The sequence below is a fragment of the Chlorocebus sabaeus genome, unplaced genomic scaffold (assembly GCF_047675955.1).
Source record: "Chlorocebus sabaeus isolate Y175 unplaced genomic scaffold, mChlSab1.0.hap1 unalloc_scaffold_152, whole genome shotgun sequence".
Taxonomy (NCBI): Eukaryota; Metazoa; Chordata; class Mammalia; order Primates; family Cercopithecidae; genus Chlorocebus; species Chlorocebus sabaeus.
Genome location: NW_027327324.1, coordinates 184,484 through 211,128, shown reverse-complemented (window position 1 = coordinate 211,128; position 26,645 = coordinate 184,484). Strand labels below are relative to the sequence as shown.

The 26,645-nt window shown below is 47.9% G+C and overlaps 1 protein-coding gene across 12 annotated transcripts in view; it reads left to right on the top strand.

The window, feature by feature from the left end:
* LOC140711092 (SH3 domain and tetratricopeptide repeat-containing protein 1-like) overlaps nt 1-26,645 on the top strand; it is a 47,403-nt gene that overhangs the window by 15,173 nt on the left and 5,585 nt on the right. For 4 of the 12 annotated variants that reach the window (XM_073014010.1, XM_073014008.1, XM_073014006.1 and 1 more), the window contains 4 exons: nt 17,204-17,457; nt 19,019-19,899; nt 24,081-24,261; nt 25,432-25,588. In XM_073014010.1, the coding sequence (XP_072870111.1) occupies nt 19,737-19,899; nt 24,081-24,261; nt 25,432-25,588 (501 nt within the window). In that variant the 5' untranslated portion in view covers nt 17,204-17,457; nt 19,019-19,736. Of the gene's footprint in view, nt 1-13,446; nt 13,902-15,233; nt 17,458-19,018; nt 20,478-24,080; nt 24,262-25,431; nt 25,589-26,645 lie in introns of those variants that run through there. The other 8 variants (XM_073014016.1, XM_073014015.1, XM_073014012.1 and 5 more) reach the window with 6 other exon arrangements.

Sequence of the window (26,645 nt, the reverse complement as noted above, 5' to 3'; positions counted from 1 at the left end):
ACTATAGTTAACAAGAACATTTAGTTTCAGGCTGGGCGCGGTGGCTCATGCCTGTAATCCTAGCACTTTGGGAAGCTGAGGTGAGTGGATCACCTGAGGTCAGGAGTTTGAGACCAGCCTGGCCAACATGGTGAAACCCCGTCTCTACTAAAAATACAAAAATTAGCTGGCCATAGTGGTGGGTGCCTGTAACCCCAGCTACCAGGGAGGCTGAAGCAGGAGAATAACTTGAACCTAGGAAGGAGATGTTGCAGTGAGCTGGGATCACACCACTCCCTCTAGCCTGGGCAACAGAGCAAGACTTTGTCTCAAAAAAAAAAAAAAAAAAAATATATATATATATATATAGTTCCAGATAATTGGAGGAAGGGTATTGAACGTTACCAACACAAAGAAATGATAAATGTTTGAGATGGTGGATATGCTAATTATGCTGAACACATACATTACATGTATTATAACATCACTCTGTGTACTCCATACATATGTACAGTACACAATTATGTGTCAATTAAAAAAGAAAAAGCTGAACTTAGATTGGAATGGCTATGAAGTAGCTAGCTTTTTCACATTTTTGATATAGACCCTAGGCATTTATTTTAAGTAAACTACTCTTGGCTTCAGGAAATGTTTAGTATTTGAGTTTTAACCTTGCATTTTATAATATAGAGAAGTAAAACTGTAGGTTTACTTTGGATACGGTCATAGGGGTTTGCAGTGATGACTTTTTTATGTAATAAGGGGGAAATGTACCTTAATTAATAGGTATACATGCTCATTTTTCTTACTCTTACACATTTTTAGTTGTTGTCCCGGCATTGTGATACTTATGTAAACAGTATGCAATATCTTAGGTAGGAATCAGAATTTTAAGGTAAGAATACTTAGAGTTATATATTTTCAAACTTTCAAACTGGACATTTTACATGTCCATTATATAACAGTAATTAAATTTGAAAAAGACAATACCTGTCTTTAATATGGGTAAAGCTCTAGGATTTTTTTTTTTTGAGACAACGTCTGACTTTCTCCCAGGCTGGAGTGTAGTGGTGCGATCATGGCTCACTGCAGCCTCAGCCTCATAGGCTCGAGAGATCCTCCCACCTCAGCCTCCCAAGTAGCTGGGACCACAGGTGTACAACACCATGCCCAGCTAATGTTTAAAATTTTTGCAGAGACAGGGCCTCCCTCTGTTGCTCAGGCTGGTCTGGAATTCATGGGTTCAAGTGATTCTCCTGCTTCATCCTCCCAAAGTGCTGTGATTACAGGCATGTACCACTGCCTGGCCCCATATAAGTGGGATGATGACTTGAGCCTAGGAGTTCCAGACCAGCCTGGGTAACATGGCTCAAGACCCTGTCTCTACAAAAACTAAAAAAATGAACTGGTCATGGTGGCACCTGCCTGTGGTCCCAGCTACTCCAGAAGACTGAGGCAGGAGGATAACTTGAGCCCAGGAGTCGAGGCTGCAGTGAGCTCTGATCTTGTCATTGCATTCCAGCCTGGGTGACAGAGTGAGACCTTGTCTCTTAAAAAAAGTTACTGACTACCTGATTATTCATAGGAAAAATAACCTGAACTCTGATCTAAACCTCATACCTCGTACAAAAATTAACTCAAAATAGATCATGGATTAAAATGTGAAATACAAAATAAAGATGAAAGGAGGAGATAGAGACTGGGAGAAACTATTTGCAAACCACATGTCTGATAAAGTACTCATATCTATAATATATAAAGAACTATCCAAATTTAGCAGTGAAACCAAATCATCTAGTTTGAAAATGAATAGGAGACCTGAAGAGACATTTCAGATAACATATAAGCACATGAAAAGATGTTCAACATCATGAGCCATCAGAAAAATGAACACTAAAGCTACGTCACTATACACCTATCAGAATGCATAAAATAAAAAGTAGTAACAAGACCAATGTTGGTGAGGATGCAGGGAAACCGGATCACTCACACTTGGCTGGTGGGAATGGAAGACGGTACAGCCATTCTGGAAAACAGCTTGACAGTTTCTTAAAAAACTAAATGTACAATTGCCGTAGGAGGCAGCATTCACATTCATGAGCTGTTATCCCAGAGAAATGAGGACTTGTGTTCACACAAAAGCCTATATGTATCTGTTCATAGCAGCATTATTTATAAAGGCTGGAAACTGGAAACAACCTGGAGACTGCTCAGCAGGTGAATGGTTAAACAAACTGCTGCACCCAGGCCCCAGGTACCACTCTGTAGTAGTTAATGACATCCTTGTTCATCAGTCTTTCAAACTAGAAACCACCATCATGCTTAATCCCCTTTTTTCCATCCTGGGTCTGAGTGGACTTCATTTTGCATTTCTTTCCAATGCATTTTCCCTCTGTCCTTTCTGTTTGCGCCTCATGCCTCATTTGAACCGTTGTAAGAGCCCCCGAATTGTTTCTCTGCCTCATCATGGAATCCTTTCTACACTTCATGCCCCACATTGCCATTGGAGCAATCTTTCCAGAACATGAACAAACTAACTTAAAAGAAATATCCCAGGTAGCCTTCCAAATAAGTATAAGCTTTCTGTTAGAAGTTTGACTTCTTGTCTATAGGGAACCCCAGGACTTTAGAGAGACGGATTTGCTGTCTGCATTTTAAGATCAGCCAGAAATCCCTGGAGGGGCCCATGTGGAATAGTGGCACAAATACCGGTTCTAGAATCAGAAGCCCTCATATCCTGGTTCTAACACTAGCTGGATGTTCTTGGGAAAGTTTTGATTTCATAACCTCAGAAACTCCATTTCTTAAGAAATGGAGATGAGAAAACATACTCAAGGGATCACACAAGGCTGCTGGGAGGAGCAGATGAGGGGTATGATGAACATGCTGTGTAATCCTTGAAGTACGTCGTATGTGTGAGAAGTGGAGCTGTGTGGATAACGGTTCTGGAATCATTGTATGAAGACGATGGAAAGCACATTCGTAGTTCTGCCTGATGATACCACTGGGCACCTGTGTTGTACATGCCTGCAACATGGGTGAGGCCCGGGTCAGTACAGCTCACAGTTTGGTTTTCATGCAGTTAGAAAGGCCCGAGAGGACCCTTCCCCCTCCAGCTGTAGGAAGGAGGCGGCTGTCTCCTGCCTCTATTTGGTGGGATTGTCTGTGGCTCCTTGGTGACAGGAATGCAGGGAGTGGGGGAAGAAAGCCAGCCTGACTGCTCGCTAGTCACCCTTCCCCCAGGAAGGAGTGGAGGGGTCATTTCGTGGTAACTTGCCAAGTCTTTCTTAACCCATCTGCTCTTTGACATGACCAGCATGACAAGTAAAAGACGCGTTAGAGACAGATGGGCTGTGTGTCCCGTGCGTTTATGGCTTTGTGGCCTCAGAGCTGCCAGAACTCGATAGCTTTCTGGGCAACGGTGGGTCAGCCAAGGGGCTGAAAATAGTGAGAAGAAGAAAATTCCCCCTCGCTGCTCTGGTCTGGGAGTGATTACTGAGGAGAGCGGCATGGAGGCCCCAGCCGTGGGGTCCCTCTCAAGCACACCCTCACCGCAGTGGGAATGCGGGTCTCAACCTCCCTAGGCCTCCGTGATTTTCGTCTGTCACATACTCACCTCCAGCAGGGACGTCTATGGTGATGAGATGAGGGAGCATCATAGCACATGTGGCGCTTAGTAGGCTTGCGGTGAGTGGACTCTGGCGTCAGTGGGACAGGAGACTGGGAGCTGCATGTGGACGCACTCACGTGCTGGTGTCATGGGTGGACAGAGGAGAGAGGGACGCTCTGCAGTTCTCCTTTTGGTCTGTCACCCCCGCTGTTGTGAGCAGAATCCGTGAGTGTATTCTGTTGCCCCAGTCAACTTAGTAGGCTGTTTGCTCAATTTTCTGCTTCCACTTTTGATTTCTTATGAATGGGAAAAGGAATACTTCAGTTACTTTTCTGGTTGATGGCATACATTCCTTGATATCACCTTAATGCTTTTTGATTTCTATGTATTTTGGATGCTGGAGCTGCCTGACATCTGTGTTTTTATGCCTCACCCTCTCGCGTAACTGTTGGCCACACCAGGACCAGAGACAAGTGACCAGACCGATTGATAGCAGGGCTAGGACTGGAATTCCCCAGCCTTTTGATGCCCAGCAGGCTCTGTTTTCTGTATTACACTGCTCTTCCCTGTTTCGACCCCTGTTAGGACAGTGGATGGGCGCTTTTGGGGGTGTGCTAGAAGTATGGCAGATGCCTCAGACTGGCATTTTTCTCTGACTTTGAATTCTCATGGCTCAGAGTCAGTCTCTAGGCTACTGACTGGGAAGATACAGGAAGCTGTTCCGCATGGCAAACGATGCCAGGGCATTTTTTTCACCCGGCAATTTGTTTGGTTTGGACTGGAATAAATCTCTGATGTTGTTTTATTTGCCAATATTATTAGTTAGTGGAGCCTGACTTGCTAACTTAGCCCGATTCATAGTGCTTAGAATCTCAGTGAGTGTGTGTTGATCTGAGTGGAAGTGTGAGAGCATCTTGGACAGTGGTTTGCAAACCTAGCTGCATCTGGATGGCTGTGAAAAAAGCATGCTTGCTTACTCCTGACCAGTTGAAATAGAACCTGTAGGAATGGAGCCTGGGCAGCTCTAGTGCTGTTAAAAACCCCCAGGTGGTTCTGATATACCGTAAAGGTTGAGATCCACTGATCCACAGTGAATTGGAGTCCTGGATCATAGACATGCCTTATGCTTTCACTAGCTTAGAATGGCTCTTGTGCTTTAGAACTGTGAAAAAAAAAGTGTTACCCAAACAAATGTGGAAACAGCCTAAATGCCACATCCTGTTACTACCTGCCATCAAGTATATTTCCCAGTTATTCACTCTATTCTGATCTCAACCCATTCCACCTTTTCTTCATGGAACAATAATTTGACAGTTGGTTATGCAGAACCAGAGTAAGTCTAGTTTGATTGGCGGGAAACGATTTTGGGTATGAAGTACTCTTTAGGCATTGATTGAACTCTTGTTTGTACCACTGCTGTGCTGGACAGTTTATAAATATTACTTCTTTAAACAAGGCCTATAGAGTCAGGCTGCCTGGGTTTTGCTAAGTAGTTGTGTCATTTGGGGTAAGTTTTTAAGCTTATATAAACCTGACTTTCATCTATGAAATGGGATGACAAGGGGTCATTATCATCTCACAGGATCGTGCAAATGTGTGTGTAAAGTGCTTAGTTTCGTGCCTAACACATAATAACTAGTTAATAAAGTTATTACACCATCATCGTCATATTTAAATGTAAATATTAAGAGCTAATAAATTTGTAAAAGGTACTATACCTTTACCCCTTGACTACTTTAGTTTTAAGTGGTTGGGTTAATTTATGCCTTAAATATTGGCCTCTTGAATACCTTGAATTTCAATTGAACGTAGCCAGAGGATGTCATAATTGGACCATTGCCTCTGGAAGTTGGAGCTTTGTTTGTTCGTTTGCTTTCACTTCCTGCACTAAGCAAGTGGCTGTGCACACCTTTATGGTGACTTCTGGTACTGGGGAATCAAAGCTTCATTCGCTGATTTGGAGGAGATGATCTTATGCTATATGAAGCACTCAGACTTTGTTAACTGTGTACCATCCAGACAAGACCAGGTGCTTCCCATGGCAGCCTGTCCTTTTCTTAGCTCTCTCATCAATCTAGCCTGTTCCTTCTATTCCGCTTTATACTAGAACTTCTCTTTGAACAAGGAATGTTGTTTTGTCACTGCTAGGTCTCCAGCAATTAGTAATGCCTAGCACATACTAGGTGCCTCCTGAATGTTAATAGGTGATAATCTAGCAGAACACAAGATAAGTCTGCAGGTTGAGATTTAAGCTGTGTGGTATGAACGCTGCATTGGCAAACTTATTAAATCAATTTTGTTAATACAAGTTTAACATATTTTAGTATCTGACTTAATTCAGGAATCATTTACCGAGTGTCTTCTAGGCCAGACACTGGGGACAGAAAGGTAATAATAAATGATCCCTGCCTCACGCATAGGAAGTCTAGTGCGATGGACAGACACGTGCCAATGGCTGCCATGGAATATGGTGAACATTAAGGTAAAGGGGCACCCTGTGTGCCCTTGGAGCACAGAGCAGGGTTTGTGTTCTGGGAACATGGGCTCCATGTGAAAACACAATTTAAATTTTCTTTTTTCTTTTTCTTTCTTTCTTTCTTTTTTTTTTTTTTTTTTTGAGACAGTCTTGCTCTGTGGTCCAGGCTGGAGTACAGTGGTGTGATCTCGGCTCACTGCAACGTGCTTCCCCCAGATTCAAGCGATTCTCGTGCCTCAGCCTCCCGAGTAGCTGGGATAACAGGTGTGCTCCACCACGCCTCGCTAATTTTTGCATTTATAGTAGGAATGGAGTTTCACCATGCTGGCCGGGCTGGTCTTGGACTCCTGACATCAGGTGATCCTCCCACCTCCGCCTTCCAATGTTCTGGAATTATAGGCATGTATGTATTCATCCTTTTAAATATCTGCGGGTAGCACTTAACTTTAAATGGGTACTAATTAAACTATTGAATGACTTTAGTATGGATTGAATGACTTTGCTTGGGCCTCGTTTTTAATTTCCTTCATTAGAGGAAAAAAAAAATGCACGTTGAATATCCCTCATCCAAACTGCTTGGAACCAGAAGTGTCTCAGATTTCTTTAGATTTTTGGATTTTTGAATATTTGTATTATACTTGCTGGTTGAGCATCCTGAATTCAAAAATCCAGAGTCTGAGCTGTTCCAATGAACATTTCGTTAAGCGTCACGTCAGCACTCAAAAGTTGTGGATTTCAGAGTTTCTGGTTAGGGAGACTCATCCTGTATGGGTGCTGGAATGTCGCAGGAGTTCTGGACCAGAGGTTGGGTGACTAGGGTTTGGTTTTCGCTTTGTTACTAAACAGGCTGTTTTCTTCCATAAGCTCTGCTTTAGATCCCCCGGTTGTCAAAGAAGGGAATGGGCCATCTGATGTTTAAGGCCTCTGTTAGTTCTGACTTGGAGACACCTGGCTTCAGTTCATCTTCCTTAGGAGTGGACAAAGAATATGGGAATTTTGAAATTGTTAGTCAACATCTACAGGGTCGTTGCAGCCTGGTTTTGAGTAAAGGTCATCTTTAGTGAGCCCAGGGAGAAACAGTGGTTTAACTGTCAGCTGAGAGGGGTACGCAGTCCTATTAATTTTCCTCTGTGTTAGTGAAAGCATTGTTAAGGGTCACAGCGTTAGTGGAGCTGGCTGGAAAGAGGAGGAGAACTCACTGTTACAGGTTATATTGAATGTCTTTTCAGTCACTAAATGCTTTTTATGATATGTTTTTTGGGATTTCAGTGTTGTATGATTTCTCTGTGTTAAGCACAGGAAATTTAACATCAGCAAAAAAGAATGCTCTTTCTTTTTTTTTTTTTTTTTCTTTGAGATGGACTTTCGCTCTTGTCGCCCAGGCTGGAGTGCAGTGGCGTGATCTCAGCTCACTGCAACCTCGACCTCCTGAGTTCAAGGGATTTTCCTGCCTCAGCCTCCTGAGTAGCTGGAATTACAGGTGCCTGCCAGCATGCCCGGCTAATTTTTGTATTTTTAGTACAGATGGGGCTTTGCCATGTTGGCCAGGCTGTTCTTGAACTTCTGACCTCAGGTGATCTTCCTGCCTCGGTTTCCCAAATTGCTGTGATTACAGGCATGCGCCGCCATGCCTGGCCTTGAATGTTCTTTCTATGGGAATCTACGAAAGCCAGCTTTTGAGTCTAGTGGCAGAAAACCTCTTCTTCATTGTTTAGCTGTGCTGTGAGCTTGGAGGGCTTCAAGTCCAGCTGAAAAAGCTGTAGTATTTTAGGTCAGTTGGCTGTCTTGGAGAACTTCATGAGCACTGGGCTGGAGTGATACTGTCAGAGTTCATGAGCTGTTTGAGACTCTCAAAGCCTAGATACTGGGGTTGCCCAAATACGTCAGCTGGACTCACTATTTGTCTCGGGAGTCGGGGGATGGAAAATGCTGTGGTCTTAACTCTGCTCTTAATTTTACAGTGCTGCTATTAACGCTAAGAATGATTTCATAAGTTTGCATTTTGCTTTGTAATTCACAGAGAATTTTAAAATCCGTTATCTGATTTTATTCCCTTAGCAGTTCTGTGAAAAAGGTAGAGCACTTTCATATCTTCTGCTTTCCCATGATTCTCTTGTGGCTCACAGAAGCTAAGAGCCTTCACCAAGGTCATAGGGTGAATGAGTCGCAGAGCTGCGAGTAGAGGCTCAGGCTTCTAGTGACCCTGTTTCTTCCTTGATAGCTCGCTCTGGTGGCGCTATGTTCAGGTAACTGCGCATGCTCGGTTTGGTCTTTTGTAAATCCCTGCCCCATTTCGGGGGAGGTTCTTGGGAGGCTTCTATTCGTTTTGGAGCATTTAAGTATCTTGTCCTCTCTCCCTCTTCCCAGATGCATGGGCAGTTCTGCAGGCCCCCAGGCTGGCCCTTGTGCGTGGGGGCGTCTCCTGCCTCCACGTTGCTTGCATGCCCCCTTCTGAAGGTGCTCTTCCCCGCATGGAACCCCCTCGTGCTGCCTCCACACTGCAGGCTGTTCGGTAAATGTTCCTAAGTCAGCATCGTTGTTTTCTAGAAATGGGACGGGGTATGGATGCCAAGTTCTTTTCTGTGTGAAGTCTTCGATTGTATCATCTTGCCTTCCCTGTGTGTGCTCCTTGAGGTTGTCGCTGTGCTGTGGTCATCTGTGTTCCCTAGGGTGCCTCCCTTGGAGTCCTGGCGGTATTAGACATGTAGTCAGTGTTCACAGCCTAAATGAAAGAAAGGCCAACAGAGTCATTAAATCTGGAAAATGACAAGTGAGGGAAAGGAATTTTTATTGGAGGCATGTGAAAAAGAAATCTTTTTAGCAAAGTTGACCTGTTTCTCAACTGAAGTTGAATTTCAGCTCAGAAAAGCAGCTGTGTGCCCAGATGGCTTTGGGATTTCAGTTTGTGACAGATGAATTGAATTTGTTGTTGTATGAATGTGTTATCCTTTTGTGGTTTTATTAGGCCTTTCTCCCAAACGGAATCGATTTTTCTATAAAACTCACACTTCCTTTTTGAGAAGTGTAACACCAATTGTATGGGATGGTCTCCCAAAAGATTACCAGCCAGGAACCGAACACACTGCCTGAGACTCACGGCCCCTGGTTTCTGCCTGTGCAGCTGCAGGGCAGAGAGGCACGCTCGAGCTGAAATCAAGACGCATGTCTGCATCTTCTCTTTCTTGACTGCTGTTTCGTCTCTGAGCTGGCCTGCCTTCAACGTCTAGGAGCTTGGTGGGTGTAGACACATTACGGTATGGAGGAGGGATATGGCGTTGACACAGCCAGGAGACTCGCTGAAGTCTCTGTTCTCTTCCTGCTCACTGCTCTCACTTTGTATGAGTCACATTTGTAGGGCTGTGCACAGTGGCTTACACCTGTAATCCCAGCACTTTGGGAGGCCAACCTGGGAGGATCTCTTGAGCCCAGAGTTTGGAACCAGTCTGGGCAACATGGTGAAAGCCCATCCCTACAAAAAATAAAAATTAAAAAATTAGCCAGGTGTATTGGCTTATGCCTGTAATCCCAGCTACTGGAGAGGCTGAGGTGCGAGAATCACTTGAGCCCGGGAAGTCGAGGCTGCAGTGAACCATCATCACGCCACTGCACTCCAGCCTGGTCAGAGCAAGACCTTGTCTCAAAACAGACAAAAACAAACAAACAAAAACCCATGTGTAATAGTGGCAGTAGTTAACTTTTGAAAGTTTGAAGAAAAGTTTCTAAATCACCCGTGACCATGGACAATTTACTTAGCCTTTCTATGCCTCAGTTTCCTCATCTATGAAAAATGAGAGAATATGGTACTGATCTTACAGGATCATTAAACCATTGCCCAGATTGCTTATAGAGCTAGAGCTTTTTCCTTGAAGTACATGAGTATGGCTGTCAGACATCTGAAACCCGAAGCCATCTTACAACATCATTTGGATACTACCCCCTCTCCGCCCTCTTTTTCCATTTGTAAGGGACAAGGATCCAGGAAGGAAAGAATCAGCTTACAAAGGCTTTTGTTACAATTAATCGTTCATGTTCTTTCTTTTGGTATCTTATTCTCTGTTTACATTTTTTTTTTTTTATTACATTTTTTGAGACAGAGTCTTGCTCTGTCACCCAGGCTGGAGTGCAGTGGCACGATCTCGGTTCACTCCAACCTCTGCCTCCCAGGTTCAAGTGATTCTTGTGCCTCAGCTTCCTGAGTAACTGAGATTACAGTTGTGTGCCACCACGTCCAGCTAATTTTTATGTTTTTAGTGGAGACAAGGTTTCGTCATGTTGGTCAGGCTGATCTTGAACTCCTGAACTCAGGTGATCTGCCTGCCTCAGTCCCCCAAAGAACTGAGAGTACAGGTGTGAGCCACCGCCCCCGGCCGCTGTTTCCATTTTGTAACACTAGCGTCACCCCAGTGTAGGGTGGCTAGGGGTATTCTTCTTTCCTGTTTCCTGGTGTATTTTCCTCTACAGTATTGATCACTCTTTAACATACTTTTTGGTTGTCTGTCGCTACCTACAAAAATATATGTTCGCTGTTATATCACCAGTGCCTGGCACATAGATAGTCAATATTTGTTGAATGAATGAATGAATGAATGAATGGGCTGAAAGAACCTTATTCTTCTTTCTTCTGTCAGTTCACACCAAATGCTTTTGGAAAATGCTATATGAACAGGGATCATAAGCAGCAGAGGTTACACACATGGCTGTGGGATAGCCCATCATCCTCAGATACTTGTCTGGAAGGAGGTGGAGTACTTGAGTAGAAATGATACAAGATAACTTCTTCAGGAAATCAGCCAAGTGTCACAGCTTTTCACACAGGCGTGTGATGTTTGCCTATGTGTGTATGAAGAGCTGTCATGGCCTAGAATCACGGGCCTTTAGATCCCTTGTACAGATAGAAAAGTAAAGTCGGAGGCCCAGGAATGCTGTAGGCCACCAAGGTAGAGTCCCTGTCTGTCCTTCTCAGTGTCCGGTCACTTCTCACTGCACTCCCCTCTTTACTCCTAAAGCCACTTTCCCTGACTCTGAATGTGTAACCACGAGGGAGAAAATGTACTCCAGGCTCACAATTTGTGGAGAAAAAGCCCAACACCTAAAAATAATGTTCACAAAGTTTGTACCTAGAAAACGTGGCCATTTCTATCATGTCTTTGAATTTCCCTGTTTCTCATACATTTTATAAACAAGACAGTAGAAGGAGATTCGTGAACAGCAACTTTAGAACAAGGGGGAAAAAATCAAACCTAGAGCATTCCAGTTTCTGTTTTCTTCTCAGTTTAGGGCTGAGGCACTTTAGCTTCCTGTCTAAGGGACTACTCAAATCTGATTAGAAGCCATTGTGGGCTGGTAATTATCCATAATTTTAGGAAGACAGATGTAGCACCAACTCTGTTCTCTAATAGCAGGCTTATTAATTTTAAATTTGCATGGCAGGAGAATCAGATGGCGAGGTGAGATAAGCATTCAGATGCTTGGTCAATGATAGCTGTTTACTTCCACGTGTCACATGGGGATTTGGGACCCGGGAAGTCCACTGAGAACTGAAGATTGTCTGTCCCCTAACCAGCTGGGTTCTTTTTCATCCTGAGCTCAGAAAGATTGCTCCTACTGCAGCCAGGGAAGACAGGTTGTTGACTGGTTAGAAATCATGGTAGGTTATTTTCTCCACTCGCAGTTCGCAGTTGGAAAGCAGGGCTATCAAAAAGTTGTCTCTGTTGTATTTCAAATCTGGGTGTTTAAAAAATTATGTAAGCAATTTAATCATTTCTTTAACAGTAGTTGTGTGTGTTCTTGATGCGAATGAGAGGTGCATTCCCTTGTAAAATCCCTGGGACTTAATAGGAAGATGTGAGCCTTAGAACAGAAGTTGGTTTTCTAGATGATCATGTAGATATGATGCTGAGCACTAGACAAAGATGTTGATTGAAGCGATTTAAAAAAATTTTGTCTGAGTTCAGATTTTACACCAATATTTAGAAAATCAGCAAAAGAACTTGGAGGAATGTTCTCAGGCATCCAGTTCAGCCCCCTGCGCACATTGTCATAAAATCCGAGTGTGTGTACAGGGAGACGCATTCCTTTCTGTTCTCATCACTGGTCCTTCCCTGGCTCTGCACCTGCCTGTCATGCGCGTCCCTGTGAAGAGACCACCAAACAGGCTTTGTTTGAGCAATAAAGCTTTTTAATCACCTGGGTGCAGGCGGGCTGAGTCTGAAAAAGAGAGTCAGCGAAGGGAGATAAGGGTGGGGGCGTTTTATAGGATTTGGGTAGGTAAAGGAAAATTACAGTCAAAGGGGGGTTGTTCTCTGGTGGGCAGGAGTGGGGGTCACAAGGTGCTCAGTGTGGGAGCTTTTTGAGCCAGGAAAAGGAATTTCACAAGATAATATAATCGCTTAAGGCAAGGACCGGTCATTTTCACTTCTTTTGTGGTAGAATGTCATCAGTTAAGTTGGGACAGGGCATTTGCACTTCTTTTATGATTCTTCAGTTACTTCAGGTCATCTGGGCATATAAGTGCAAGTCACAGGGGATGCGATTCCTTGGCTTGGGCTCAGAAGCATGACATTGCCCTCTTCCCTACCTTTTCCCTCCTGTGCAGTTCTCTCACAAAGTGAATGGCCTCAGCCACAGCTTCTCTGCAGCTGCATCAGACTGTGGCGACAGGAGTGGTGGCTCCTGCAGGGCCTGCTGTCCCCACTGAGTCCAGTCTTGCTTGCCGCTGGAACCTGGTCACCATTTTGCACCGAAAGTATGTAATTCTATGGAATGAAAGCCAACATGCTGGGAATGGAGGTGTCTTTATCACGGTGCTCTGCATATTTTAATCTTGGGTGGAAAGTATGGAAAAGTATGTGATACCTGTGGTTTGATGTCAGAAGGACGTTGTGAACTTGACGTGGACTGAGGATGTTCAGGTGCAACAGGCACCCTGGCTTCATTAAATGAGACTTCCCCATCTCCCTGTCAGGCATGCACAGGTGTATGGCCACATCTTATGTGTTATCCTTATCTAGAGTGCGCCTTGTCGTCACGTTTAAAGTTACATGATGATATTCTGCCTCATAGAGTAGGTCCCAAACCGCATTCAACACAGAAATGTACTAGTGCTATTCTACATCGAAAGTGCTTTCATATACCAAGTGGGAGAGCAGTCCTAAAATCTGGGCTGGAATCACAGAAGGAAGACTTGGGGAAGCAATAGATTCCCTAATCCAAAGCTGGTTTTTGATGAACCTAGAAACAGGACCAAGAGAAGTGAATTTGCCTAAGGCCCTGACAGTGTCTCACGGTAGCATTTGAACCTAGCAGTTTCTTGACCTATTTCTTTAAATGATTAGTCATGCTTCCTCTGATTCCTATATAAACGTATTCCTCATTCATTCTTTTGTTTCAGTGAATTATTGCGGTGCTACCACGTAGCAGTATTTGAGTCAAAATGTGGCAGTGTTTATCCCTTTCCAAGGTTTTTAGTTGTACAGTTTGTCAAAGTTGTGCTAACAGTTTCTTGTTGGTTGCAAGGTGTCCTTTCAGAAGCCAATTGTGTGGTGTATTTATATTGATTGTTGGAGGTAGTTTGGTTAGAACCTACTTTGAGTGGCTGGCGTGGGCCTGGGGGACAATAACAGCTGCCTGCTTCATGGGCAGAGATGAAGTAATTGCTTCCTGGGAAGTACCATCCTCCTGGCCACACTCTCCAGCCCATTTCCTTTGTGGTGGTTTCCTTGCATCTGCATGGTTCTGACTTCATGTGAGTCTCTTATTTTAGCATATGACTTCAGGCTGTGGGGAAGAATGGCCATTTTAGCACAGAGATGCACACAAAGGAACAACTGGCTAAATGTGAGTGAAGACATTCTTGGGGGGGGATTCATTTCTTTTATTCTGTAACAGGCAATCTGGGAAACATTCTGGACATGTGGCCTGTGGCCTGCACTGTCACAGCTCCTCCCTGCAGGATCGCAGATGTTTGGAGATTGTAGTGATACCTGTTATCATTGAGAATGCCATTCTCACAGGCTCTAATAAGTCAGGATTTATTCAGTGTGAATTTGTTAAAGACAACTGTATTTCTAGCCAAATCCATGGGAGATGTTTCTCCTGGCAGTGTTGCTGGGGGTATTCCCGTGGCTTAGTCTTAGGGGAGCACACGCCTTTGAATACTGCTGAAGCTGTGAGTACCCAAAGCGCACCGGAGTACTTTTGCCATACGGGGTGTTAGTCACTGATACACGTCTCAGTCAGACCTGATGGATTCTTGACCCCTTCCTTTCTTAATTTTTTAATTTTTATTTTTTATTTTTGTTTTTTAAGAGCACAACCCCTCAGGTGGCCACCATGAATCTCTGGTGTTTTCAGTTGGCTGCAGCCTATTTGCTATCTCTGGTTCAAACATATTCGAAGTCTGATGATGCTTCCCTCTGTTGTTCTTCTGCTGTGTGACCTCCACGCATGCAGGGTTCAAGACTGTCAGAGCTGGGAGCCACCTTCACAACTCCCAGGGTTTCCAGAACCTCCTTTATCTAGCCCTGGGGATGGAAGAGATGTCATCAGAGACGGAGGCTTATTAGGTTTACATGCCATTGATAACGAATGAGGAGGTTTTCTTTTATATAAGGGGAGCTTCTTATAATGTGCTTTAGTAGGGTAAAGAAGCTTTTGAGGTTTGCTTTCTCTGGAAAGATAATTTGTGATCCTGCTGTTGCTTTCAACAAAAATATCATTTGCATACCAGTGCATGTTGTATTACTGAGCACTGGCTGACAAACGGTTCTTAACTCGTCATTCACTCCACCACTGTTTTTTGAATGGCATATGTGTGCCAGCTGTAGTAGGAACTTGCTAGACTCTAGAACTAACCCTTATGAAATAGGGGTCCTGGCGGAAGCAAATGCATATAACTATAAACGTTTGAGGGGATATCAGAGGGGGTGCCTATAGGTGCAAACTTCGTTCATTCATTGTCCCATCTAGGAGGTTTTGTGTCTTAGCAGCGTGTTCCATAGCAACACATCCCTCTATCAAAATATTCATCGTATTATTTTGAAATTCTGTGCTTAGATGTGTGTTTTTCGGACTAAGTTTAGAACTGGTTAAGGACAGGCTATGGGGTACGTATTATATATATCTACACATACACATATATTTATATATATATATACATTACCATTGTAAATATAGTATATATTTATATATATACACTCATATATATATTTCTCCCTCTCTATATATACATACACACCACACACATACACACACACACTTCTACTGCCAAGCACAGAAAGTCAAAACTCGGCAAGGGTTCTTTTAGTGTTCATGAAAAAATAGATGTGTTAGTTGAGAGTGTCCTTAAGTTGCCAGGGGAAAGACAGGATGGATTCACAAAGGGAGATAATGTTTTTTTTTTTTTCTTTGTTTAACTCTTGAATTCGAAATAATTCAGACTTATGGAAAAGTTGCAAAAATAGTACAGACAATTCCCATATACTCTTCCCTCAGATTCCCCAAACATTTCACCCCATTTGTACTTTCCCTCTCTGTGGATATAATTTTTTTTTTTTTCTGAAATGTTTGAGAGAGGAAGGTAGAATGCAGGGCAGGGTGAAAGGTGGAAGGAGAGACGTGGGTTGGGAAGCTTTTTTTTTTTTTTTTTTTTTTTTTTTAAACCTTCTAAGATGGAGTTTCGCTCTTGTCACCCAGGCTGGAGTGCAATGGCACAATCTCGGCTCACTCTAACCTCTGCCTTCTGAGTTCAAGTGATTCTCCTGCTTCAGTCTCCCGGATAGCTGGGATTACAGGCGCCCACCACCATGCTCGGCTAATTTTTTATATTTTTAGTAGAGGGGTTTCACCATGTTGGCCAGGCTGGTCTTGAACTCCTGACCTCTGATGATTCACCTGCCTTGGCCTACCAAAGTGCTGGGATTACAGGCGTGAGCCACTGTGCCTGGCGATTGGGAGGCTTTTGCCGTAACCCAGAGCGCTATGATGAGGGCTGGACCTGGTTGGAAATGATGAGGAAGGTGAGAAGTGGTTAGGTCTGGCACATATTTTGAAAGGAGAGTTTAAATGGGTTGGATGACAAGAGAGAGAAAAAGAAGTATTAAGGATGATGTCAAGGATTTTGGCCTGAGTAACTGGAAGACTAGAGATGCTGTTATTGGGATCGGGAAGACTATGGGAGGAGTGGGTTATAGTAGGGGGAATCAAAAGTGTGTTTTCCGCATGCTAAATTTGAGGTCCAAAAAGGGATGTCAAGTAGTGTTGGCTGGGCGCCGTGGCTCACGCCTGTAATTCCAGCACTTTGGGAGGCTGAGGCGGGCAGATCACCTGAGGTCAAGAGTTCGAGACTAGCCTGATAATTATTAAAATCGATGATTGATGTTTGCTAATTAATCATATTATTGCTTCTAATACTGCAGGGGGTTCACACCTACCTGTGATGTTGTTCCTAATATCTAGGGACAGAGAGCATGATTTTAGTTTTAATACCACAGTAGGTATACACTCACCCTGTGACACTGATCCTAATATTGAGAGGGGTAGAATATGACATGACTCCCAACATAGCAATGAATGAACAGCCACCCGGTGATATTGCTCCTGATATTCATGGAAGAAGCGTATGATATTACTCTCAATATCCCAGGGAGGGTACAGCTCTTCTGTGATATGGTTCCTAGTATCTGGAGGGGGAGAGGATGATAATAATTCCAGTATCGCAGGCTGTGTTCACCCACCCTGTGATATTGTTATTAATATCCTGGGAGAGGAAGATATGATTCCCCATAGAGCAGGAGGCGTACACCCAGCCTGGGATATTGTTCCTAATATCCATGGAGAGGAGAGGCTGATGTTACTCCCAATATGGCAGGGGGTGTACATCCACCCTGTGATATTCTTCTTAATATTCCAAGGCTGAGAGGTTGATATTACTCCTAGTATCTCAGACACCGTACACCCCCGTGTGATACTCTTCCTGATATCTGGAAGGGGAGAAGATGGTATTAATCCCCATATCGCAGGAGGTGAACACGTACTCTGTGATATCTTTCTTAGTATGCAGGGAGAGAGAGGATAATATTATTCCCAATATTGCAGAAGATGTACACGTCCCCCCGTGATATTGTCCTTAATATTCCAAGGCACAGAAGACGATGTTACTCCCAATATCGCAGAAAGTGTACACCACACAGTGATGTTGTTCCCATGATCCAGGAGGGAAGAGGACGATATGACTTTCAACCCTTGCACCCTGCAATGCTCTCATCCTGCAACACCGACACCAGCTCAACCTGACATGGGACCAGAGGTGCTGGCTGGGGGTGTTCATTGCTTCTCTGTTCTCCCTTGCCAGACTCAGTAGAGGAAGCTGAGACCGAGCAGCCGCAGGAACAAGGTAGGTTTTGCCCGTGGCTCAGGCTTCTCTGGTTATGAGCTGGGCTTTGGAGTAATGGCAGGGGAGGGGACAGAGGTGAGTACGGTGGGCATTGGATGCGGCTGTCACCCCTCTGTGGTGTGGGCCGGGGACTTGAGGGACATCGCCTGAGGTGGGCCTGAACCTCCCGTCTACTCTGACACTGGAGGCCGTGAGGTCCCACATTTCTTCCAATGAACATGCTGACCCCCGCCTGGTCCCCAACCGAGATGGGGCATCCTTTCCACTGCTGGGACCCACATGTAGCTGTGGGTTCCTTTTTCATGACCTGGAGAAGCTGCAGTTCACCCTGTGCTCTGCCTCAGAGATGGGAGGCCACACTGCCCTCAGCGGGTAGCAGAATTCAGAGCCTTAGGTTGCAGGGGCCTCAACTGAGGTCCCTGAAGGGTCTTCTCCTTCCTGAGGGGAGCCAGGGGGGAAGGGAAGGCTGTTGTAGGTTTGCCTCAGGGAGGGGGTGGTTCCACCCTCTGCCAAAGTCACTGGAGCAAAGGCACGTGGCTCTCCAGCTGCCCCGGAGGCCAGGGTAGTGGCTGGGAGGGGCTGTGTGCCTCTGCTGGGTGGGGGCGATTTCTTAGCTAATCTAGTGTAGTCAAGTCAGACATTTGCCTCTAAATCATATTTATTTATTTTTTTAATTCTAAGGCTTTACAGATGAATAAGGAGGCAGTTTGTATTGAACATATTTTTTGCATGTGAGCTTGAAACAGAGGGTCGGTTTAAATCTAGGTTTTTCCCTTCCCAGTAATGCCTCCTTTCATCCCAGGTTTTCCAACAGGAAATGCGCTTGTTTGCTCACCTCTGGGAGGGGGCTTTGGCTAGGAATCCACCAAAGCCAGCAGACACCAGTGGGCTGCTGGAGCAGTCTGGCCTTTGTTAACCCTTTAGGAACCGTGGGCTTCAGGTTTTCAGACCATCCACGGTGAAGGTGGCCACAGGGGCCTGGAAGCTTTCCCATCCTTCCTGCAGGGATGGTCCGTTTCCCTGCACGGAGCTGGGCACATGGGTACAACACCCCTGTCCTGTGCCGTCGGTGGCTTTACCAATTTTGCATAGCAGCTTTTGAGCTGATCCATAGCTCTGATTGGCTGTTGAGGATTTCATGGATTCCTGTACCCCACCGGGGGGCCCAATATGCTGACAGAAGTTACATTTGTAGTTGTGGTGCTGCATATTCATGGGTCCAGTTAGAAGGCTTTGATTCTTTCTAAAGGGAAAGGCATCTCTGAGGGGTCACTGTTCTGACACAGTCTCCTAAAACCTTGCTGTCAGGTGGGCGACAAAACAGGACAGGAGGGTGATTTTGTAGGAGAGTCGGGCCACGGGCCTGCGTGTTCTCTCTGTCCCCGTAGTGCCGGAGTTCGTACGTGCTCCAGGCCCCGAGTTTGCGTTGCACATAATTCTTAAGGGCTCATGGCAAGCTGCGCCGGGGACACAGAGGGCAGGGATGGGGGGACCCTGCCCCCAGTGGACCAAGGACTCACTGCCGGACTCTAATATGTCTAGGTGTTTTTGTGACTTGCAGAAATACCTCCATCTTGTCTGGGCCTGGATCCACAGGAGACCCTGTCGAAGGTGAAGAATGTTCTGGAACAATGCAAGACCTGCCCAGGCTGCCCCCTGGAGCCAGCGTCCTGGGGTCTCTGTGCGGCATCCAGCAACGTGAGCTTGCAGGACCCCGAGGACCCCTCCTTCTTCTTGGAAGCTGAGGACGACTGGGAGGACCCAGAGGCCCTGAGCTCACTGCTGCTGTTCCTGAACGCCCCCGGGTACAAGGCCAGCTTCTGTGGCCTGTACGACGTGGCACTGCCATGGCTGAGCGGCATGTTCTGCAGCTTTAGCGACGAGGAGGAGCTGACTGAGTGCCTGGCACATGCCCGAGGGGCGGCCAAGAAAGCTGGCCTCTTCATGACCAGAGTCCGTGCCATCGTGGACTGCCTGGTGGCCCTGGCCTGGCTTCACGTGCTTCATGGACAGAGCCTGGTGACCCTGAACATCCTGCAGTCTGTCCAGGATGCAGTGGTGGCCAGAGAGGACCAGAGGGTGTAATGGCCAACATGCTGGCCGTGGCTGTGAAGAGGACAGGCCGGACGAGGCAGGCAGCTGAGGGCTACTACTGCGCCTTATGAGCGGCTTGGGACCTGGGCCATTGGAGGAACCAGGCAGTGGTGCTGGCCAATTTCGGGACCCTGTGCCTGCATGCAAGTGCCAGCAGGCTGGCCCAGCACTACCTCCTGGGGACCATGCGGCTGTTCTCGAGGCTGCCCTGCAGGGAGTGTGGCCGAGACTTCACCCACGTACTCCTGCAGCTGGGCCACCTCTGCACCCGCCAGGGCCCAGCCCAGCAGGGCAAGGGCTACTATGAGTGGGCCCTTCTGGTCACCGTAGAAATAGGCCATGTGGAGAGTGAGTGCCCTAGTTCCTCCTGTGAGCCTTCTGGGGCCACTCGGGTCAGGGCTCACCTGGGGTTTATGATTCAGAAACAAGTGGTGGTTTTTCTACCATCGAAAGTGCTGAGCCATGTCCAGCAGCAGATGTTGGCAAGCGCCCTGGAGACAGGCGGTTCCCATGCAGGGCCAGGCCCTCTGTGGCCTACTGAGGCAGCCAGCTCTTCCTGGTTTGCCCAGGGACCATCCTGCCTTGGGCACTGAAAGTCCTGCATGCTGGGAATTCCTAGACATAACCCTGGGATCAAGGCAGGCTCGGCTGCGCTGGGACTTCGGGCCCCACCATGAGCCAGGCCCTGAACACCAGTTCTTGTGCCCGTGTTATCTGCTTGGTATGTTGGCAGCCTGCGCACCTGTCATCCCACTTCACAGAGGACACGGGGGCGGGTGATTGCCCAAAGCCGCAGAGCAGTTCATGCAAAAGCAGCTCGTTGTGCAGTGTGCCAGGCCCCACCCACAAATGGGGCTTGTGGGGTCCTCGGGTGGCAGAGACTGAGCGTGGGAATGTGAGCTTCAGGCCACAGAAGCCACAAAAGGGTGAATGGCGTGATGGCGGGGCAGCACTTGGCCCTGGGTTAGGGAAGCCTCTTTAGTCTAGAACCAGAGGGTTGAGAGCATTTAGTCAAGTAATAGTTGGTGGAGGAGAGGCTGGTGGTGTAGCCTGTGTGAAGGCCTAGGGGTGAGAGAGTGGGGGTGAGTGAGCGGGAATGAGTGGGGTGTGATGGGGTGAGTGAGCGGGAGAGTGAGCGGGGTGAGTGGGGTGTGAGTGGGGGTGAGTGAGCGGGAGTGTGAGCGGGGTGAGTGGGGTGTGACTGGGGGTGAGTGAGCGGGAGTGGTAGCGGGGATGAGTGGGGTGTGAGCGGGGGTGAGTGAGCGGGAGTGGTAGCGGGGATGAGTGGGGTGTGATGGGGTGAGTGAGCGGGAGTGGTAGCGGGGTTGAGTGGGGTGTGAGCAGGGATGAGTGGGGTGTGAGCGGGGATGAGTGAATAGGGGTGAGTGAGCGGGAGTGGTAGCGGGGATGAGTGGGGTGTGATGGGGTGAGTGAGCGGGAGAGTGAGCGGGGATGAGTGGGGTGTGATGGGGTGAGTGAGCGGGAGTGTGAGTGGGGTGTGAGTGGGGGTGAGTGAGCGGGAGTGGGAGCGGGGATGAGTGGGGTGTGATGGGGTGAGTGAGCGGGAGTGGTAGCGGGGTTGAGTGGGGTGTGAGCGGGGATGAGTGGGGTGTGAGCGGGGATGAGTGAATAGGGGTGAGTGAGCGGGAGTGGTAGCGGGGATGAGTGGGGTGTGATGGGGTGAGTGAGCGGGAGAGTGAGGGGGGATGAGTGGGGTGTGATGGGGTGAGTGAGCGGGGGTGTGAGTGGGGGTGAGTGAGTGGGAGGGGTAGCGGGGATGAGTGGGGTGTGAGTGGGGGTGAGTGAGCGGGAGTGGTAGCGGGGTTGAGTGGGAGTGGGAGCGGGGATGAGTGGGAGTGTGAGCGGGGATGAGTGGGGTGGGAGCGGGGATGAGTGAACAGGGCTTATGCAGGGAGGTGCAGAGTTGGGAGGGGGTGGGTTGGGTGCTGGATGGTGAGAAGCTCTTCTGGAGCGCTAAGCAGGGCCTGGGGCCTCAGGCTGTGGCTTGGCCTTTTCCCCAAGAGCACTGGGGAGCCATGGAGTGCTATCGAACAGTCACTGCAGACGGAGCAGTGAACGGACAGTAGGTGTGCAGGGCTGTCCGAAATCTAGGCCACAGAGAATAGATGAGGAAGTTGAGTCCAGGGAAATGGCTGAGACAAGGGATACTGTTGTGGGTCCCCTCTGTCTTGCAGCGCTTTGTCATGGCATAGTGAGACCACTCAGAGGTGCCTCCTGTGACCTGGACCAGAGCCCCAGGGGCTGTGACCAAACCTGCCCATTTCCAGCACAGGCCTGGCACCCACTCCTGGCCCTAGGAGGGATAAGATTTTGGAAAGGACCGTGTGAAGGGGCCCCGGTCCCACACATCTGCCCAAGGAGGGTTGGGGGGTTCAGACCCAGGCTTCTTCCCCAGGGACATTCTCTTACTGGAAGGAGACCTTCCAGGAACCCAGTGCCCCAGCTCCCACTGCAGCCTCCAGTGGCTCTTGGCACAATAGCCTGTGGTACCTCCTCCTACGAGGCCCTCCCCGGGGTGCTGGGGGATTCAGACTTGGAAATGCAGGCCAGGGAACGGGGATCATGCTTCCCTGTCTCCCCACCCTGCGCTGAACGATCGAGGAGACCAAGGGCGGGGCTGATACCCCACATGCTTCCTTGGGGTCATTTTTGAGTCACTTTCGGTAGTTTGTGTCCTTCTAAGAATTTGGCTGTTGTGTCTAGATGGTCTGGTTTGTTGGTGTACAATTGTTCGTAGTGTTTTCGTGGAATCCTTTTATTTCTGTCAGGTCGGCAATAATGTTTCCTTTTCATTTCTGATTTTAGAAACTTGGGTTTGTAATTTTTTATTTCTTCATTTTTATTAGAGATGGGGTCTCATCATGTTCCCCCGGGCTGGTCTTGAATGCTGGCCTCACGATCCTTCCACCTCAGCCTCACAAAGTGCTGGGATGACAGGCGTCAGCCATGGTGCTCAGTCTCTGATTTTAGTCATTTGTGTCCCGTCTTTCTTTCCTCGGTCAGTCTAGTGAACAATTTGTCAATTGTGTTATTTTCAAAAAACCCACCTTCGGTTCTGTTATCTCTTTTGTTTTTCCATTCTCTGTATTTTTACTTTCCATTTCCACTCTCACGTTTATTATTTTCTTCCTTTTATTCACTTTGGGTTTAGTTCTTTTTCTAGTTTCTCAAGGTGGAAGGTTAGGTTTTTGATTTGAGATTTTTCTTCTTTCTTTGAATGTAGACATTTACAGTTATAAATTTCCCTTTCAGCACTGCCTTAGCTGCATCTTGGAATTTTTGATACGTTGTGCTATTTTTATTTTTAAAGACAGAGTTTTGCTCTATTGCCCAGGCTGGGGTGCAGTGGTGCAATCTTGGCCCACTGCAACTTCTACTCAGGTTAGAGCCATTCTTATGTCTCAGCCTCCCGAGTAGCTGGAATTACAGATGTGCACCACTCCACCCGGCTAATTTTTGTATTTTTTTTAAATATAGAGACGGGATTTCACCATGTTTCCCAGGCTGATCTCAAACTCCGGGACTCAAGCGATGCTCCTGCCTCGGCCTCCCACAGTGCTGGGATGAGAGGCGTGAGCCACCGCACTGGCCGGGGCTGTGCGTTTGTTTGCATTCTTCTCAAATTAGTTTTTGGTTTCCCTGCTGGTCTCTTTGACTCACTGGTTGTTTAGGAGTGTGTAGTTTTCACATATTTTTTGAATTTCCCACATTTCCTTCACTGTCGATTTCCAGTTTTGTGCCAGTACAGCTGAAGAACACCTCTGCTTTGGTCTCAGTCCTTCTCCATTCACTGAGGCTCGTTTTGTGGCCTGGCACATGGTCTGTCATGGGGAATGTCCCATGGGTGCTCGAGAGGACTGTGTATTCGGCTGTTGTTGGGTGGCGTGTGTGACAGATGTCCATTCGGCGTACCTGGTTTCCTATGTTAATCTCCGGAATGTTTCTGACACTAGAAAATCAGGCTTTGGGAGAGGCCAGTGAGCCTGTGGCTAGGGAGCCTGGTTGCATGAGAGAAGCATGTGTGGGAACGCCAGGGGCCAGCTTTGAATCCCATTCCCCCAACATGATGCCATGTGTGGCAGACGTGATGCTTGGCTTTGCTCTCTCAGGGTTCCATCTGTGACAGGGGCCACTTGTGCCCCTGGCCTCATCAGCTCAGGCTGAAGGCAGCCCTGATCCTGGCCAGAGGGTCTTTGTGAAGCAGAAATAGATGGCCTGGTGCAGGTGCCAAGCCCCTGCTGTTCACTCTGTGTCCATCCACAACCTCGGCCCTGGGAGTTGTAAAGAAGGCCGGCCTGTACCATGAGCATCTACACCAAGATGTGCCCATGTCACAGTGTGCTTGGCGTCTGCCCTGGCACAGGTGCATGGCCTGTCTGCGCTCAGGCGCCCCGCCTATGGGGCCCAGGCTCACAGAGGTGTGAAGGAGGCAAGCAGGGGCCTCCGAGCCCAGCCAGCCTCGCTTCGATGCTGGGAGACTAACGTCTTCCATTTTGTCTTCTGCCCAGACCAGCTGCGGGCCGTCCAGTGGCTGTGCTACTTCTACAGCGCCGTCATGCCCAGCGAGGCCCAGTATGTCATCTACCACGATCTCCAGCTCTCCCTGGCCCGCAAGGTGGCCGACAAGGTGCTGGAGGGGCAGCTCCTGGAGACCATCAGTCAGCTGTACCTGTCCCTGGGCACGGAGCGGTAAGGGCTGGTTTTGCAGTGGTGGAGGTGGGGGCGGGCAGGGAGAAGGGCACAGGGAAGCTGGCCCAGGGCCCAGCAGCCCCTCTCCTTTTGATCATTTGGTGCTTTGGCATCAGATGCTTTGAGCTGGCCGGCCTGGGGTCATCCCAGGGCTGCTGCTGGCCCATGAGTCCCAGCTTGAGCCTCCCTTGTTGGGGCAAAGGTCACCTCAACCCCAGCAGAGGCAGTAGGTGCACTCTGGGCTGTTCTTCCTACTATGGTGGCTTTTGTCATCTTACCTGTGCCTGCCCCGAATCTTCACTCCTGGCCTTCGTCTGTCCCCTTAAATGTGACCACAGCAGCCACCTGTGGCTTCTCTCCCACAGAAGACAGATCCAGTTGTGTCACCTGCTTCCCTGGGGCAGGGTTTCAAGGTCTCACATCCCATATTTGGCCTAGTCAGCTTCCCCCAAGCATCCTGACCTGGTGGGGTAACCATGGCCCTGACCACCCCACCCATAGGGCCCAGTGACATTGCTGCAGTCCCAGCCCCTTGAGTGTTGGACTTACTGAGAGAGCAGAGAAGGAGCCAGATTCCATAGGGACCTGGGAGACTGACTGTAGTCTTGGCCTCAAGTTCACAGAAGGAAAATGGGCTAGTGTGCTAGAGCCATGCTTCTCAAAGTGTAGTCCCTGGACCAGTAGAGCAGCATCCATGTCACCTAGGAGCTTGTGGCAAGTGGGAGTTCTAGGGCCTGCCCCAGGCCTGTGGAGTTGGAAGCTCTGGGGGCAGGGCCAGCAAGCTATAAGGACAGGCCTCCGGGTGACTGTGATGCCTGCACACCTTGAGAACCATCGGCCTAGATAGCCTCTGAACACTAACGGCTCCTGGTGCGTCTGGAGGAGACACAGGCCATGACTGGGAGGCAGGGGAGATGGACTAGCACACTCCTCCTGCCACAGGGCAGCATGATGCTCGATTCCCTCAGAAGGATGTCCTTCATCTTTTCCATGCCGTGTGTGTTCACTCTGGCCATCCCAGCAGCCTGGGAAGGGCAGAACACTGCACACACAAGAGGGCCGTTCCCAGTCCCCACATGCCAGATTCATCTGTCACCAGACCCACGGGAGGAGGCAGACTGGTTCCAGGAGGATGAGAGCCCTTGTTCTGACACCTGTGTCTGATTCCAGTGATTCCAGGGCCTACAAATCCTCTCTGGACTACACCAAACGAAGTCTGGGGATTTTCATTGACCTCCAGAGGAGAGAGGAGGCACATGCCTGGCTGCAAGCAGGGAAGATCTATTACCTCCTGCGGCAGAGCGAGCTGGTGGACCTGTACATCCAGGTGAGTGGCAAGGGATGCAGGAGGACTCCTGTGCTGTTCACTCTCTGTCCATCCACCCATCCATTCACCCTTCCATCATCTATTTACCTGTCCATCCTTCCATCCATCCATCATCCATCCATCATTCATCCATCCTTTTATCATCCATCTATTCACCCGTCTATCCATCCATTCACCTGTCCATCCACCCATCCGTTCATCCTTCCATCACCTATTTACCTGTTCATTCTTCTATCCATCCATCATCCATCATCCATCCACTCGCCTGCTCATCCTTCCATCCATCCATCCATTCACCTGTTCATCCATCCGTCCCTTTATCATCCATTCATTCAGCCACCATCCATCCATCTGTTCGTCCGTTCATCCTTCCATCATCCATCCATTCACCTGTTCATCCATCCATCATCCATCCATCATTCATCCACCTACCAATTGATCCTTCCATTCATCCATCCTCTCACCCATCCATCCATTCACCGTTCGTCCATCCACCCACCCACCAATCTACCTATTAATGCATCCCTCCATTCATCTATCTGTCCATTTGTTTATCCATACATTCGTCTGTCCACCATCTATCCATCCACATGTACATACATCATCTACCCTCCACCCATCCATACATTATCTACCCACCCATACATACACACATCATTCCACCCACCCACCCATCCATCCATTCATCCATCCATCCATCCAAGCATTCATCTATCCACACACCCTTCCATCCATCCATGTGTCTTCATCTCGTCATCCATTCATCCATCCATCCACTCATTCCTAAGCCACTGCTGAGCACCTGTTGTGTGCCTTTTCCCTCCCTCCAACTGGTTCCCTCACATCCTCCTCCGGTGGCCAGCATCTTCTCCCTGAGGGCAGAGGCACGGCCCCTCACAGTGCACAGCACTTGCTGGTATACAGCACATCCTCAAATAATGTGACCACTCAGTTAACACACAGAAGAACTTGCTCCAAGCGACACGTGGCACACCTCCTTACAAAATGAATCTATCATAGTGGCTGTTTTCAGAGGCTTTCCGAAACACTGTGTGAT